At 41.6% G+C, this 14,203-nt stretch overlaps 1 protein-coding gene across 1 annotated transcript; it reads left to right on the plus strand.

The window, feature by feature from the left end:
* Positions 1 to 604: 604 nt before the first annotated feature.
* On the plus strand, positions 605 to 2,533 carry LOC115595792 (protein NLRC3-like; the record flags this gene model as incomplete). The annotated part of the gene is made up of 1 exon (XM_030440617.1): positions 605 to 2,533. A coding segment is annotated over one exon (1,755 nt), but the record flags the coding sequence as incomplete, so codon positions are not given.
* Between the last annotated feature and the right edge of the window lie 11,670 nt (positions 2,534 to 14,203).

Consider the following 14,203-nt stretch of genomic DNA (forward strand, 5'->3'; position numbering starts at 1 on the left):
ATATGTATATGTATGTATATGTATATATATATATATATATATATATATATAGACGTAATATAGGTGCTGACTACAAACACAACTCATGACATCATCACAATGTTACGTGTTGAAGTGAACACGTATGTGAGGCTGTGATCCTACAAGTGACAGAGACACCGTTCACCTGTTACAACACACCTGACCATCAACACGACTCTGAAGCTGCTGCTTTAACCTCCAAAAGTTACATCATGTTGCTTTAAACATCTCAGCTTCTACATGTCATTACATTTATTTAGAGACTTCGGAGGCATTCAGACCAAACACCAGGACAAATGACTAGATTGTCTAGATTACACACAAAGTCAATGAAAAGACCCGAAGAGATTCAAACTTTATATATTCTGATACTGATGGATTGTTATTGATCATGAAAATAATCCCAGATTGTCAAATTCTCTCCAACATTTTTCTCTTTTCAGTGAATGTTGGTCTGCAGGAGGTTTTAGATGAACATAAGATCAGTCTGAGGAGGAGATGTGAACGTGTGACTGAAGGAAGTGATGGAACAGGAAGTGATGGAACAGGAAGTGATGGAACAGGAAGTGATGGAACAGGAAGTGGAACCCTCCTCAACAGGATCTTCACTGAGCTCTACATCACAGAAGGACAGAGTGAAGAGGTTAATACCCAACATGAGGTGAGGCAGCTTGAGACAGCTTCCAAGAAGAAGACCTTCAGTGAACCTCCAATCAGGTGCTGCGACATCTTTAAAGCCTCACCTGACCAACAGAGACGCATCAGAGTCGTTCTGACCAACGGCGTCGCTGGAGTTGGAAAAACCTTCTCGGTGCTGAAGTTCACTCTGGACTGGGCAGAGGGCTCCGAAAACCAAGATGTCAGTCTGCTGGTTCTGCTGTCGTTCAGGGAGCTGAACCTGATCAGAGATGAGCAGTACAGTCTTCTCAGGCTGCTCCATGTTTTCCATCCAACATTACAGAAGATGACAGCAGAGAAGCTCGCTGTCTGTAAACTTCTCTTCATCTTTGACGGCCTGGATGAAAGCAGACTTTCACTGGATTTCAACAACCATGAGGTCGTGTCTGATGTCACACAGAAGTCATCAGTCAGCGTGCTGCTGACAAACCTCATCCAGGGGAAGCTGCTTCCCTCGGCTCTCGTCTGGATCACTTCCAGACCTGCAGCGGCCAATCGGATCCCTCCTTCATGTGTGGACAGGATAACAGAAGTACGAGGCTTCACTGACGTCCAGAAGGAGGAGTACTTCAGGAGGAGGTTCAGTGATGAAGATCTGTCCAGCAGAATCATCTCACACATCAAGACCTCCAGGAGCCTCCACATCATGTGTCTGATCCCAGTCTTCTGCTGGATCACTGCTACAGTTCTGGACCACATGTTGACTACAGACCAGAGAGGAGAGCTGCCCAAGACCCTGACTGACATGTACTCACACTTCCTGCTGGTTCAGACAAAGAGGAAGAAGCAGAAGTACCATGAGGGACGTGAGACGAGTCCACAGGAGCTGACGGAGGCTGACAGGGAAGTTCTTCTGAAGCTCGGGAGGCTGGCGATGGAACATCTGGAGACAGGAAACATCATGTTCTACCAAGAAGACCTGGAGCGCTGTGGTCTTAATGTCACAGAGGCCTCGGTGTACTCAGGAGTTTGTACAGAGATCTTCAGAAGAGAGAGTGTGATCTTCCAGAAAACAGTCTACTGCTTTGTTCATCTGAGCGTTCAGGAGTTTCTGGCTGCAGTCTTCATGTTCCACTGTTACACCAACAGGAACACAGAGGTACTGGAGTACTTCCTGAGAAAAAAGTATTTTCTTGAGAAGATTTCTAAGGTTATTGGTAGAAGAGTTGATACCCATGAGACCCATTATTCATCACTTAATGACTTCTTGAGAAGTGCCATGGAGGAATCCCTGAGGAGTAAAACTGGCCACCTGGACCTGTTTGTTCGCTTCCTTCATGGCCTCTCTCTGAAGTCCAACCAGAGACTCTTAGCAGGCCTGCTGGGTCAGACAGACAACAGTCCAGAAATCATCCAGAGAGCCATCAACAACCTGAAGAAGATGAACCGTTATGAGATCTTTCCTGACAGAAGCATCAACATCTTCCACTGTCTGACGGAGATGAACGACCACTCAGTCCATCAGGAGATCCAAGAGTTCCTGAAGTCAAAGAACAGATCAGAGAAGGAACTCTCTGAGATCCACTGCTCAGCTCTGGCCTACATGCTGCAGATGTCAGAGGAGGTTCTGGATGAGTTGGACCTGCAGAAGTACAACACATCAGAACAGGGACGATGGAGACTGATTCCAGCTGTGAGGAACTGTAGAATAGCTGTGTAAGTCCAGATGTGTTAAACATTATGAAGTGAGGTAAAGCTGAAGCCTTCAGTATTAAAGATCAACACTTTACACACATGAATAATATAAAACCTCAACACTATACACGTTTACCAAAACAAGTATTAAACCTGCTGATTGAATAAATGATCATCACCAAGCTCAGAGTAGAAATGACATGAAGTTCTCAAAATATTAAACTCAGCCAGGTGAGAAAATTATTACCAATAAAATTATAATAACTCAATGTTTAGTTGTAATTCTTCAGTTTCTCTAGTGTGAGGAATTAAATGAACGCATAAGTGAGGTAAATACATACGAGTGCAGTTCCAACCTACAGTGACTTCACAGTTCACTGATCATCATGTGAACATGAAGCTGAACCAATATAAATCACAGCAGCCTGTAAACTAACATCTGACACGTTTACGTCTCACTTATTTCAACACTTTTGTCCTAAACTGTCATTTCTGCTTCATTATTTCCCTCAAGGACACTTCAACATGTATTTCTGTTTATTTATATGGCACTTTAAAAGCACTCACATCAGTTTGTTGGACACAAATAAAACAGCACAACAATGAAAGACTCACACGAAAAGTATTACAGAGACAATTATAAATATGAATATAAAGACAGCAGAATGAAGAAAACAAACAAACACAAATATGTCAAACCAAAATCAAACAAATATGAAATCATCAGAATCAGCCGTTAAAAGGCGTTTTATACAGGTGTGTTTTGAGGGGGATTTAAAATGGGCCACTGATTCAGCCCAGCTGATCTCCTCAGGCAGGTCAAAGTCTGGAGGCTCATGTGGAGCCGAGGAGCTCAAGTTTCAAACTACAAACCTTGTGATCGCTGACTGAGCAGCTCAGGCCGAACAGCTGACCAGCTGAGCTACAGCTGCTCATGTTCATGTGCTTTGTGATGCAAAATGTATAGAGTCTGTTTTCATAGTAAAGTGTCACATTTTATCTGATTTTAAATGATTTAATATCTGTATTCACAGACTGACTGACTGTCGACTCTCAGAGACTCACTATGAAGTCGTCGCCTCAGCTCTGAAGTCCAACCCCTCACATCTGAGACATCTGGACCTGAGTAACAACGACCTGAATGATACAGGAGTGAAGCTGCTGTGTTCTGGACTGCTGAGTCCAAACTGTCGACTGGAGACTCTGAAGTCAGTTCATGTGTTTATTTTCTGTTTATTGAATTGTTTTAAATATTCCTCAGTTCTCTCTCGCACACACACACACACACACACACACACACACACACACACAGTATAATTGTAGTTATTAATGTGTGTTGATGTGAACAGGTGGGTGAATGTTGTGTTGACAGGATGTCACCATGATGATGATCCACAATAGAGAGGTGAAGCCACGCCCCCCCCCCTCGTTTAAAAGAAACATTTTCTCAAGAAAGTCTCAGTTTGTCATAAAAGTAATAAAATCTAAGACTGTGAAAATATGTGATTATGAAGACGACACAGCCAACAGTCGTTAAGTGACGTCTGGTTTAACGCTGACTGAAACCTTGTAGAGTCGTCCTGAATATCAGCAGCTCACAGAACTGACCAACTCTCCTTTCACATAACTGCAGCTGTCAGTATGACCACACCTTCTTCTGTGTGGAGGCGGCGGCCATGTTGCTGTTGGTGACGTATGTTGAGTGAGACGAAGTAGTTCACTGAGCGCTTTAACACAAAACTACATGAGATTTTACTTTATTTACCACAAACAGACACTTTCTAGACTGAAATCAGGTCCCATGAGGTCCACCTGAAGGGGCGGGGCTTCCCCTCCCTATAGAGAGGTGTAGTCTGTAGTCCTAACACCAGAAATATGTTAGCATGTTAGCATGTTAGCACATCCGTTCCCTCGTCTCAAAGTCTGTGAGTGTGTTGAATGTGTTTTCAGTTAAATGTGTGAAATAAGGTGTGTGGTTACCACAGGCTGAACATATTTACACGTTTTGTTCTCCAACATAAAATCCATCATTAAATGTCCCACAGTTTAATTCTGAAGCTCTTCATGTGTTAAAAACAGTTAGCGGTTGCTAACAAGTGTCTGAATGAGACTACAGAGGTTGTCGGGGACATTAAACGTCCTCACAGCGAACACGGAGACTCATCTACTCACTAGTCCGTCTTTACAGGCCACTATAGTTACACACTATTCTAACTGGTGGGAATTAAACAGTTGTGGATTCAAATATGAATGTATGGTAGAGAAGATGTCAGGATGTGAGAGGAGGGGAGATTCCCCTTCACCTGAGGTGTGGGGAGGTGTCAGGGATAGAACAGGTGAGGAGTTCATATGAGGATGATAACAGAAGGCAGCTAGGATGACACTTATTGTCCAGTCAAACATCAGAGGGTCACTGCCTTGGGGAAGGCATGGGTAACACCTGTCATAAAGTATGTAACCACTGTTCTGCTGTATACAAGTCAAGACAATGTGGAAGACTGCAGAGAATACTGTGGCTCTTCTCTCCATGCTGCATGTATTAAAGAGAAACTGTCTCCTGTGTTTATCTGATCGGCTCTTCTGATTGGCCCTTTTAGAGACCACCCATCAAACTGTTCAGAACCAATATCGTCTGATAACAATCGGAGCACCTTAATTAGGACACAGTGATGTTGAGCTGCACATTTAAACCTGAACACATCTGATTGAATTATAAATTCATTTTTATCTTCATCATTTATTCTTTATTCAGATTGTGGAACTGCAGGTTGTCATGGGTCATCTGTCATTATCTGGCCTTAATTCTGAAGTCCAACCCCTCCCATCTGAGCGAGCTGAACCTGAGACACAACAACCTGAAGGACTCAGACGTGAAGCTGCTGTCTGATCTGAAGGACAGTCCACACTGTAGACTGGAGACTCTGAGGTCAGTAGAGGGTTGGAGTCAGTCCACGCTGGTTTCAGCAGTATTGTTCTGAACACAGTCAGTATCAAAGTGAAGATCCACTATTTCCTGTTTTCCTCAGTGAAGCTGTGAGAGGAGAACGGTGACAGGCTTCATGATTGGACAGAAAGACAGAGAGAGAACAGTCAGCCAATCAGACGAGCCAGAAGCTTGTTGTGATCTGGTGTTGAGTTGATGTGAAGACGACTGTTGTTGTTGTGTTCATGTCTACAGGAAGTAAAGCTGGATTACAGCTGACAGCATCACAGGATGTGTAGAGACAGTCGTCCTCATTCATCACATGTGATCTCTCTAAAACACTAAAGAACTGATCAGCTGATCTGTGTCACAGCTCTCAGGTCTACGGTGGCCCTGAAGGTCAAAACACAACAACATTTCACAACAACATCAAACTGTGGACAGGGACTCGGGTTTAATGATGATTGACAGCTGTTAATCATCATTAAAGTGTTTCTGCAGCCATGATGCGTTCAGGGACTCTCTGCAGTTTATTTCACTGTGTACTTGAGTGAAACCTGCAGAGTAAACCTGTGAGCTTCACTCCAACACGTTAACATGAAGCTGAAAGGAAGCTGGCTACGCTACACAGCCGCTCCACTTGTGGTCTGAACAGGACTGAAGTCCTGCTGGTCTTTATATCACTGACTGACAGCTGATGGAGGGAGTCTCTGGAAACACTCATGTATCACTTCTGCTCTCTCTCATTCTCTCATCAGCTGGTAGTGATGAAAGTTGGAGGTGTTGAGAGGATCAGCTGTGTCCTGATGATCCAGAGAGGTTGAAGCAGCACCATCAGCTGGTGGGTGGAGAGGCTCTGACTGGGCCGTGTTACTGGGAGGTGGAGTGGAGAGGAGAGCTTCATCCAGCAGTGACTGACGGACCAATCACAACAAGTGGAGATGACTGTCAGTGCTGCAGTCTGAACTGCTCTGTTTTCTTTCTGTCTCTGATTCTCTGATATCCTGAACACACAGCGACTCTGCAGGTTTGTTCTGGTTCTGACAACAGAACTGGAAGTTATTGATGCACCAGAACACCGGCCCGTCATCAGTATGGACCCATAAAGGTTTTAAAATGAAGCAGGACATGTGTGCTAATATGACAGCCGATAAGACGACACTGTGATTCCACACATGACGCCTAGTTTTCTTCCTTTGCCCAGTGAATGTGCACAATTTAAAAAGCATTGTGTGTCTGCATGTGTCAGGGCTCCATCACGTTAGGAGAGAACAAAATAACATGTCAATGTCACTATAAGAGAGACTTGATGTTCTCTGCAGTCAGGAGGGAAAATATGTTCATTTACCAGCATCAACAATCAAGTGAGATGAGTTGTAAAATATCAGAAAAGGTCCAACATGATATGATATTAATCCATTGAAACAGTCGAGCTCAGACTGCTGTGAACTCGTGTAAAATCTCTGCTTTTCTCTTTCCGTCTTTGTTTCACCTGCAAACTGTTGACAGATGAAGAACTGTTGCTCATCTTCACTTTGTATCTTGGAGGTTGATGTTGAAGAATCTTTCTCATCAGTGCTGGATCATATTTCTCTACACTGGTTTTATTTTCTGCTCTTTCTAACACTGAGTCTCATAGATGTAAATGTGGTGAAGCCTTTCAGACAGAACCAGACAACAGCACCGCTCCGTTCTGATGTCCATCGTGTTCAACAGTCCAATAATTAAAGACAGTTATGTAAGTGAAAATAAAAACTTCAAAAAAATGCAGTTTGATTCATGTTTTCCCTTTTGAATTTTAAAAATAAATCAATCCATAAATAAATATAAGAAATGAATGAAAAGTCAATAAAAAATGAATTAAAATTAAGCACACTTTCCTGTCATACTGTAAATTAGTTCATGTCTACATTAAGTATTATTACTGCATTGTACATCATATTCAGTTGTTGAACCTTTTGAGTTTTCATTTTTCTTTAAAAAAATCTTTTTACTGATAAGTGTTTCAATGTGTACTCTGGTTTAGATGCAGCATGTAATCTGTAAAGTAACTTAAGTTGATAAATGTTGTTGAAGCATCAAGACGCAGATAAAGGAAGTCACTCAGGTTCATTTCTGCTTCTGACGATCGTGTTCACAGATCACTGATGGATCACTGATCAATCACAGACATGTTGGACCCATCACAGGTCAGCAGGTTGAACTCCTCAGTGTTCAGGGACCAGATGTTAAAGACTCAGTTCAGTCACAGTTAAAGTGTCTCTGCTCTAAATGAGCTGACTCACTGACTCTGGATCAGTTTTCTGGTCGGTTCATTAATCAGCCAACTGAATATAAAGTTCTATTATGTAAAACAAACCAACGAATGAACAGAGACGGCTCTTTATCAACTAGATTCTGTTCACATTGATATGAATCAGAGGAAACTCAGAAACCAATCAGAGAAGTCGGACGTTGTTTATATCAATGACGAGTAGTGTGAACTGTTCCTTTAACGATCCACAGAGAACCAGCAGCAGATACATAACAACAGATATTCATTAATTTAAGAACCAGTCATTGTTGGCAGGTTCACGCAGGAGGACGATGAGTTCTGAAGTTATTCTATAACACCTGGTGGATAAACACATGTTGTTCATTTATTTAACTGGGTGGCAAATAAAGTGAAGAAGTCGTTTGTTTATCAGTTAGAAAGAAGAAAAGTTACGAGCTCCTTAAAGGACAATGTTACGTTATTATTATCATATCATGTTGTATATTTATAAACAGTATTTGGTTCATTCTCTTCAGTTCTGTTCTAACTTACCAATATATAAAAGATGTCACTTTCACTGACACATCTTTGAGGTTGTTTGTTAAACTTTTAAACATGAATGATCAATGAGTCGTCGATCGATGAGGCCGATATGGATTATTACACATCAAGGAGAATAAAAACAGATATTTGGGATCGACAGATTGAAAGTTACAGTTGTTTTGTGTTCTGCTGAACCTGAACAACACGACCCAGTCCAGAGACGACAGCTGTGACTGCACACAGAACCAACATTAAAGGTGCATACCGCCACACACTGAGTGGAAATGCCGACTCGTTAAGTCCACTGAAGCAACTTGGCTTTAGATTTCTTAGATGTATTTAAGTTGCTGCTTTAAACTGTTGGCTGCACCTGTCTGTCTTCACTCTCTGGAGGTTTTTGGTATCAGGAAGTGAAAAATGGAACGTGACGACAGACAGAAGGCACACAGGCAGCAGGCGAGGCCGAGGACGACAGAGGCTGATACTTACAATCATACTTATATCATGCTCACAACACTGTCATCACAACCAAAACTACTTCTTTACATTCACAATAAACACTCGACAGCTGCTTCTGAAGAAGGCCGACAGCAGGTCACAGCAGGTTCTCTTTAGTGTGCTGTAATGATCTGAGAGGTGCGTTCAGGATCCAAATGTTTCCATGTGACTGCTGTCACTGTGGCACATTAACCAGAAGCTGCTGGTATAAACGTGACAGGACGGAGGAAACGTTTGGATCCAACAGCCGTCTGTGTTCGTCGGACAGACGTGGAGGAAAGTGTTGGCCGACAGAAACATCTGATTATCTTCTGATTATTCTCAAACTGATCGTATGTTTGTCTGCATGTCACACAGAACAAACACGTCTCGTATCAGAGGAAGTTACACAACGTGAACAAACATGTACGTCTGGAGACACAATCACCAAACCCAGCGCGTGTTTCCAGACGTAATGACATCAGAATATAATCCATCAGAAACATGAGCGGCCATCTTAACACGCAGCACCTCAGATCTCAGCGTCCTGAGCAGAAACAGCGAGCGGCTGCTTCCTGGTCACACCTGCAGCAGGTGTGTCTGCTGGTTCAACCTGTCGGCCCACTCTGACCGAAGGTTAATATCTCAGCTGTGACGGCGGTCAATCAGCCAATCAGAGGACTTTAACCTCTCGCTGACATCAGAGGCAGACAGCTTCACCTGTCTCACCTCACCTGAGCCAGAACCATCAGGATGTAACATGATTTTATACAACGGAGCAGTTTGGTGATGCCAGGAGAGTCAGAACGAGTTAAAGATGTTTGAAATACAACAAATTATAAACTACAGTGTTAATAACACTGATCTTAAAGGAGCAGTTCACCCAAAACTGACAGTCCAGTCATCATCTCCTCACTATGATCCACCACTGAGTCGATACACTGATACATCTGTGACAGGACGATGTCATCAGCTCACCGACACGTCGCTCAGGCTCCACTCCAGATGTTATCCTCGTCCTTTTTACAGCTGAACTCTTCACCGCAGCTGCTGAGATAAAAGTGTTGGCATGCACCCCGACTGAGGTGTACGTAACGTCTCCTCAGATCAGGTTGTGATCGGTTCTCTTCTGCAGACCAACGAGCTTCTTATTTCTGTTAGCATCTGACTGAATTTAAAAGTTACATTTTTCTTATTATCTAAAAAAACACATCTTATAATTCCCTCTGGCACTGATGAGCTTCTATATTTACCTGATCAGTTCTACAGAGGAATATTTTAAATACAGGATTAGATTTTCTCTGTACAACACTGATGATGAAGAGTTATAATATCAACTGTTTTTAATACTCACCAAAACTCACTGAAGATAATTCAGATTTAGCGTGTACTGTTCCTTTAAGCCCGTTGGATCCGTCTTTATAAATGTCTTCACCTCCTAAATAAAGCTGAACTCTGATCTATAATTAGTGTGTAATAAAAATAAGTCCTCCCCCTGACGAGCACAGACACATGGATGCTGCTGATCTCGTCACTCTCTCGTTCACGCCGACCTTTAAAATCCCCTCGCGCAGAAAAACAAACCCATCAATTCTCAGAGCTCAACGTCGACTTCCTCAATGAGTCGAGACTAAAATCACAGGATACAATAAAACGGCCGTTAGTCACCAACGCAGGCCAAGTGTCAGATGTGTCACCTGATCTGGTGTCAGCGAGCAGAGAGACAGTTAATGTACAGACGACGTCACCGAAACCAGCGCCGCCATCGCTGAAAGTGAAAACACATCCAGAGATGAGGGGAAGTTTAGAGTCCAACAGTTACAGTGTGAAGTCTGAGAAGGTGAATATGACATATTACACTAACAATGTGTTCCTTTATACATCTCACCTTTAATATCATCTTCTTTTGACTGAATGTAGACAACAAGTTAAAAAACCCTGCTCTTTATTTCCCCTTTGAATGTTAATTCATCCTGTAGGAAACTCATCAGAGGCCATTTTAAAAGCTAAGATGTTATTTTAAGCGGTTTATTGTGCTGTTGGTTTTGTTCACAGTTCTCAGGATCATCAGTGAGATATTGATTTGTATTGATCAATTTTTAAATGAATCTAACGAACGTGAGCTTCTAAATAAGATGTGAAACTGACCACTGAGGTATTTTTAACAGGAGGTTACTGAAGCTGTGCAGCAGCTCGAGATTATTCTCCTGTTCTGCAGTAATCTGTCAAATGCTTCTGAAAATATAATATACAGGTTAATCATTTAGTCAACAAAACATCAGAAACTCATGAAAACTGTCGACCGTGGCGTCCAAATGTCTTATTGATCTGTTTGACAGTTAAAACTCTTCAGTGTAACACAACAGATGTTGTTGTTTGTTTGTAACGCTGCTTGAACAAGTGCGACACATAAACATTTATTATAGACTATTTTAATAAACCTCAAAATGTAACTTAAGTGCAGTACTTGAGTACATTTACTACATAATATAAACAGATCAAACACTGAGGTAATATTGGAAAAATAGCATTGAGTTCATGTTTACAGCTCGATAATAAATTATATAAGACTTCACATTTTCAGATGTTCAGGTTAGTTTTTGTATTCAATCAGGGAAGATATAAATAAAAGGTTTAATGTCAAACAGGAAACAGTCTTAAATTAGTTTATGTGTAAAAATAAAGTTTTAAGAGAATATTAGACAAATTTGGACGAGATGTGCTTCTAACTTTGATGTTATTAACTATAAATCAAAAGTAATGATAAAAAATTAAGGATTTAGTGTACAAAAAATGCTAAAGTAATCTGCTAAAATGCCCCTTTTTTAAATGAGGGTTGGCATTATTAAAGGGGAGTTTAACTTTGATGTCAGCTGATTAAAGGTTGTATAAAGTGCATTTAATGAGTAAATAAGTGTATAAGATGAGTTTGGATGAACCTGTAGATGTTTTTTAGTGACATTTTCATGTAAATTAAAGGTTTAATGTCAGACAGGAAGCAGTTATAGATTAGTTTATGTGTGTATAAACACAGGTTGGATCAATTCTCATGACATTTGTTAAAAATTGTGATCATTATTCGAAAGAAATAAAGGATTTACTGTACAAATAATGCTAATGTAACACATACTGTATCTGCTAAAATGCCACTTTTTTAAATGAGGTTTGGCATTATTAAAGGGGAGTTTAATGGAACTGTGAGGTTTAACTTTGATGTCAGCTGATTAAAAGTTGTATACAGTGTCTGTAATGAGTTGGTGAGTGTAGAATAGAGTTCGGACGGTCGGGTCGACATTTCCACACAGTTCCTCGGTGGTTCTGGTGTCGTTACTCGCTGTTCTCTGACATTTTGTCGGTGTGAACGACTCACTGACCGCCAGGCCGATTCTTACAAAAACACCGTGAAGAAGAAGAAGAAGACGAAGAAGAAGAAGAAGGAGACATTTTGCTGCTTCGTCTTCTTCAACACAACTTCTTCTTCGACACACACGTCAACTAAACTTTGACTTGAGGCCCGTTAACGGAACTCCAGCAGCCGCGGATCGCGGACTTGGACCGGACACTTCGGTCAACTCACCGTTTGAAAAACTCGACGTCAGAAGTCCGAGCGGCTCCTCAACCGTCCGGCCGGGTTAAAGATGGAGGCTGGTTCCGTGTGGCGGAGAGTGGACCGGGTATGAGACGGAGCTGAGGCCGGGGGAGAAGAGGGACGCTCGGCTGGTGGAGTCCTGCCGCTGGTGGAGTCCTGCTGCCATCAGAGATGAGGTCACTGCGTTAAAAATAAAAGGATGTCGTCATCGGAGCTCAACTCAACAGGCTCTTAAAGGCGCAGGCAGCCCCGAGTGAGCCGACAGAAAATAACTTCACCGTCAGCTCAGGTTTCTGTGTGGAGGCTGAAGTCTGCCGAGGGAGACACGGAGAGGGGACATGTTAGAGACAGGTGACAGGTGAGGAGATATATTCACTCACATGTCAGTGAACATTGATATAATAATTAGACTTACTACAAGTAACTTTAAGTTTTAATTGACTCTGGCGCCCCCCTGCGGCTGCACCACCACACTACACAGCAGCTTCTCTCCTCAATCATCCTCAGCACTCTGACAAAAAATAATTCAATAAGATATATTCAACCAAAACCAGACATAATTCAACCGGTGACAAGAATTAAAGATAAATGACTGACTGAATAAATAAATAATGGAACCAGGTTAATTAAAAAAAAAAAAAAAATCTCTGGTATAAATTTTTAGGTATCAGTAGGCCACTACAAGGAAGTTGTTACAAGTTTTTGTTGACCCTGGCACCCCCCTGTGGCCACATCACCCCACTACACAGCAGCTTTGCTCCTGGAGTCATCCTCAGCACTCTGAGATAAAAATTGATTGAATGGGACATATCCAACCAAGAACTGACAGCATAGGCGGAAATCCTGGGGGGGGCAGGGGGGACCTCCGGTAAAGCTGTTCCCCCCTAGAATAATTTGAGACCCAATTAAGAATTTTTGAACAATGCAGTAGCATTTATTGAAAACACAATGTAAGTGGTGCTCATTATAATCGCGCAATAATGTGCTATTTTACTGCTGCAGCTGTTAGCTCCGCCCGTTGGAAAGAGTGTGGGGTGGACTCAACCATTTGTAGGAATGGGGGGGGGGGGGGACTAAATCTTTAAAGATGTAAATAGCACATTAATGCGTGATAATAATCAGCACCGCTTACATTGTGTTTTCAATAAATGCTACTGCATTGTTCAAAAATTATTATTGAAATTATTCTGGGGGGGACAGGGGGGACATGTCCGGGATTTCCGCCTATGGCTGCAGCAGCGTGTGGGCGGAGCCTGCTACTCACACCGTGCTTCGCGGGGTAAGAGGTGTGTATATCACACAGACATAGTTACGTAAGTTACAACAACACACATCCCATTTACTAAAAGCACCAGGTCCAGGCTGTCTGCAACATTTATCCTGCATTGTTCAAAAGCCGACTCAATTACGAGTGCTGTTAAGCTAAGATAAAAGCTACAGATAATGATAGTCACAGACAGAGAGGCGAGGAGAGGAGAGGGACAGGACAGGACAAGAGCTGTAATAATTATTTTTGTCATTCTAAAAGACTGTCTGGATATAAATGTCAGAATCAGATATTACTGACATTTTAGATTTATTTCCAGGAAGGTTTTATCCAGTTATCCAGAGTTAATTGTCTTGAAATATGTTCAGTTAACTAGTAGATACTGTACCTACTTTGCTTGTCAAATGTTGCAGTCGTTCCACCTAATACCATTGTTTTGTATTGCTGGGTGAATAAACAAGAACTTGTATACAGGCAGGGTAAGGACTAATACAGTATAATGCAATTATTGTAATTATCATTACTTTTGATAACATTTTTTAAACATTTGATTTGAACATGCTGACAGTGCAAGAGTGCAACACTTGTTCTTGATCTGTTTCTTTGTTGTTGTTGTTGTTGTTTTTGGTTTTTTACATTTAACTCCTACCATATTGTATTAATATATTGTTGATAATTGTTTTTTTCTTTATTGATTCTAAACAAACGTTAATTACTTCTATGCCATTCTGCCATTTTTTTCTTTTTATCTATCTATCTATGTTATTCTATTTAATGAATTGTATAATCCTTGAAGCTTTGGCAATATTGTTCACC

This window comes from Sparus aurata, chromosome 14 (assembly GCF_900880675.1).
Source record: "Sparus aurata chromosome 14, fSpaAur1.1, whole genome shotgun sequence".
NCBI classification, from domain to species: domain Eukaryota; kingdom Metazoa; phylum Chordata; class Actinopteri; order Spariformes; family Sparidae; genus Sparus; species Sparus aurata.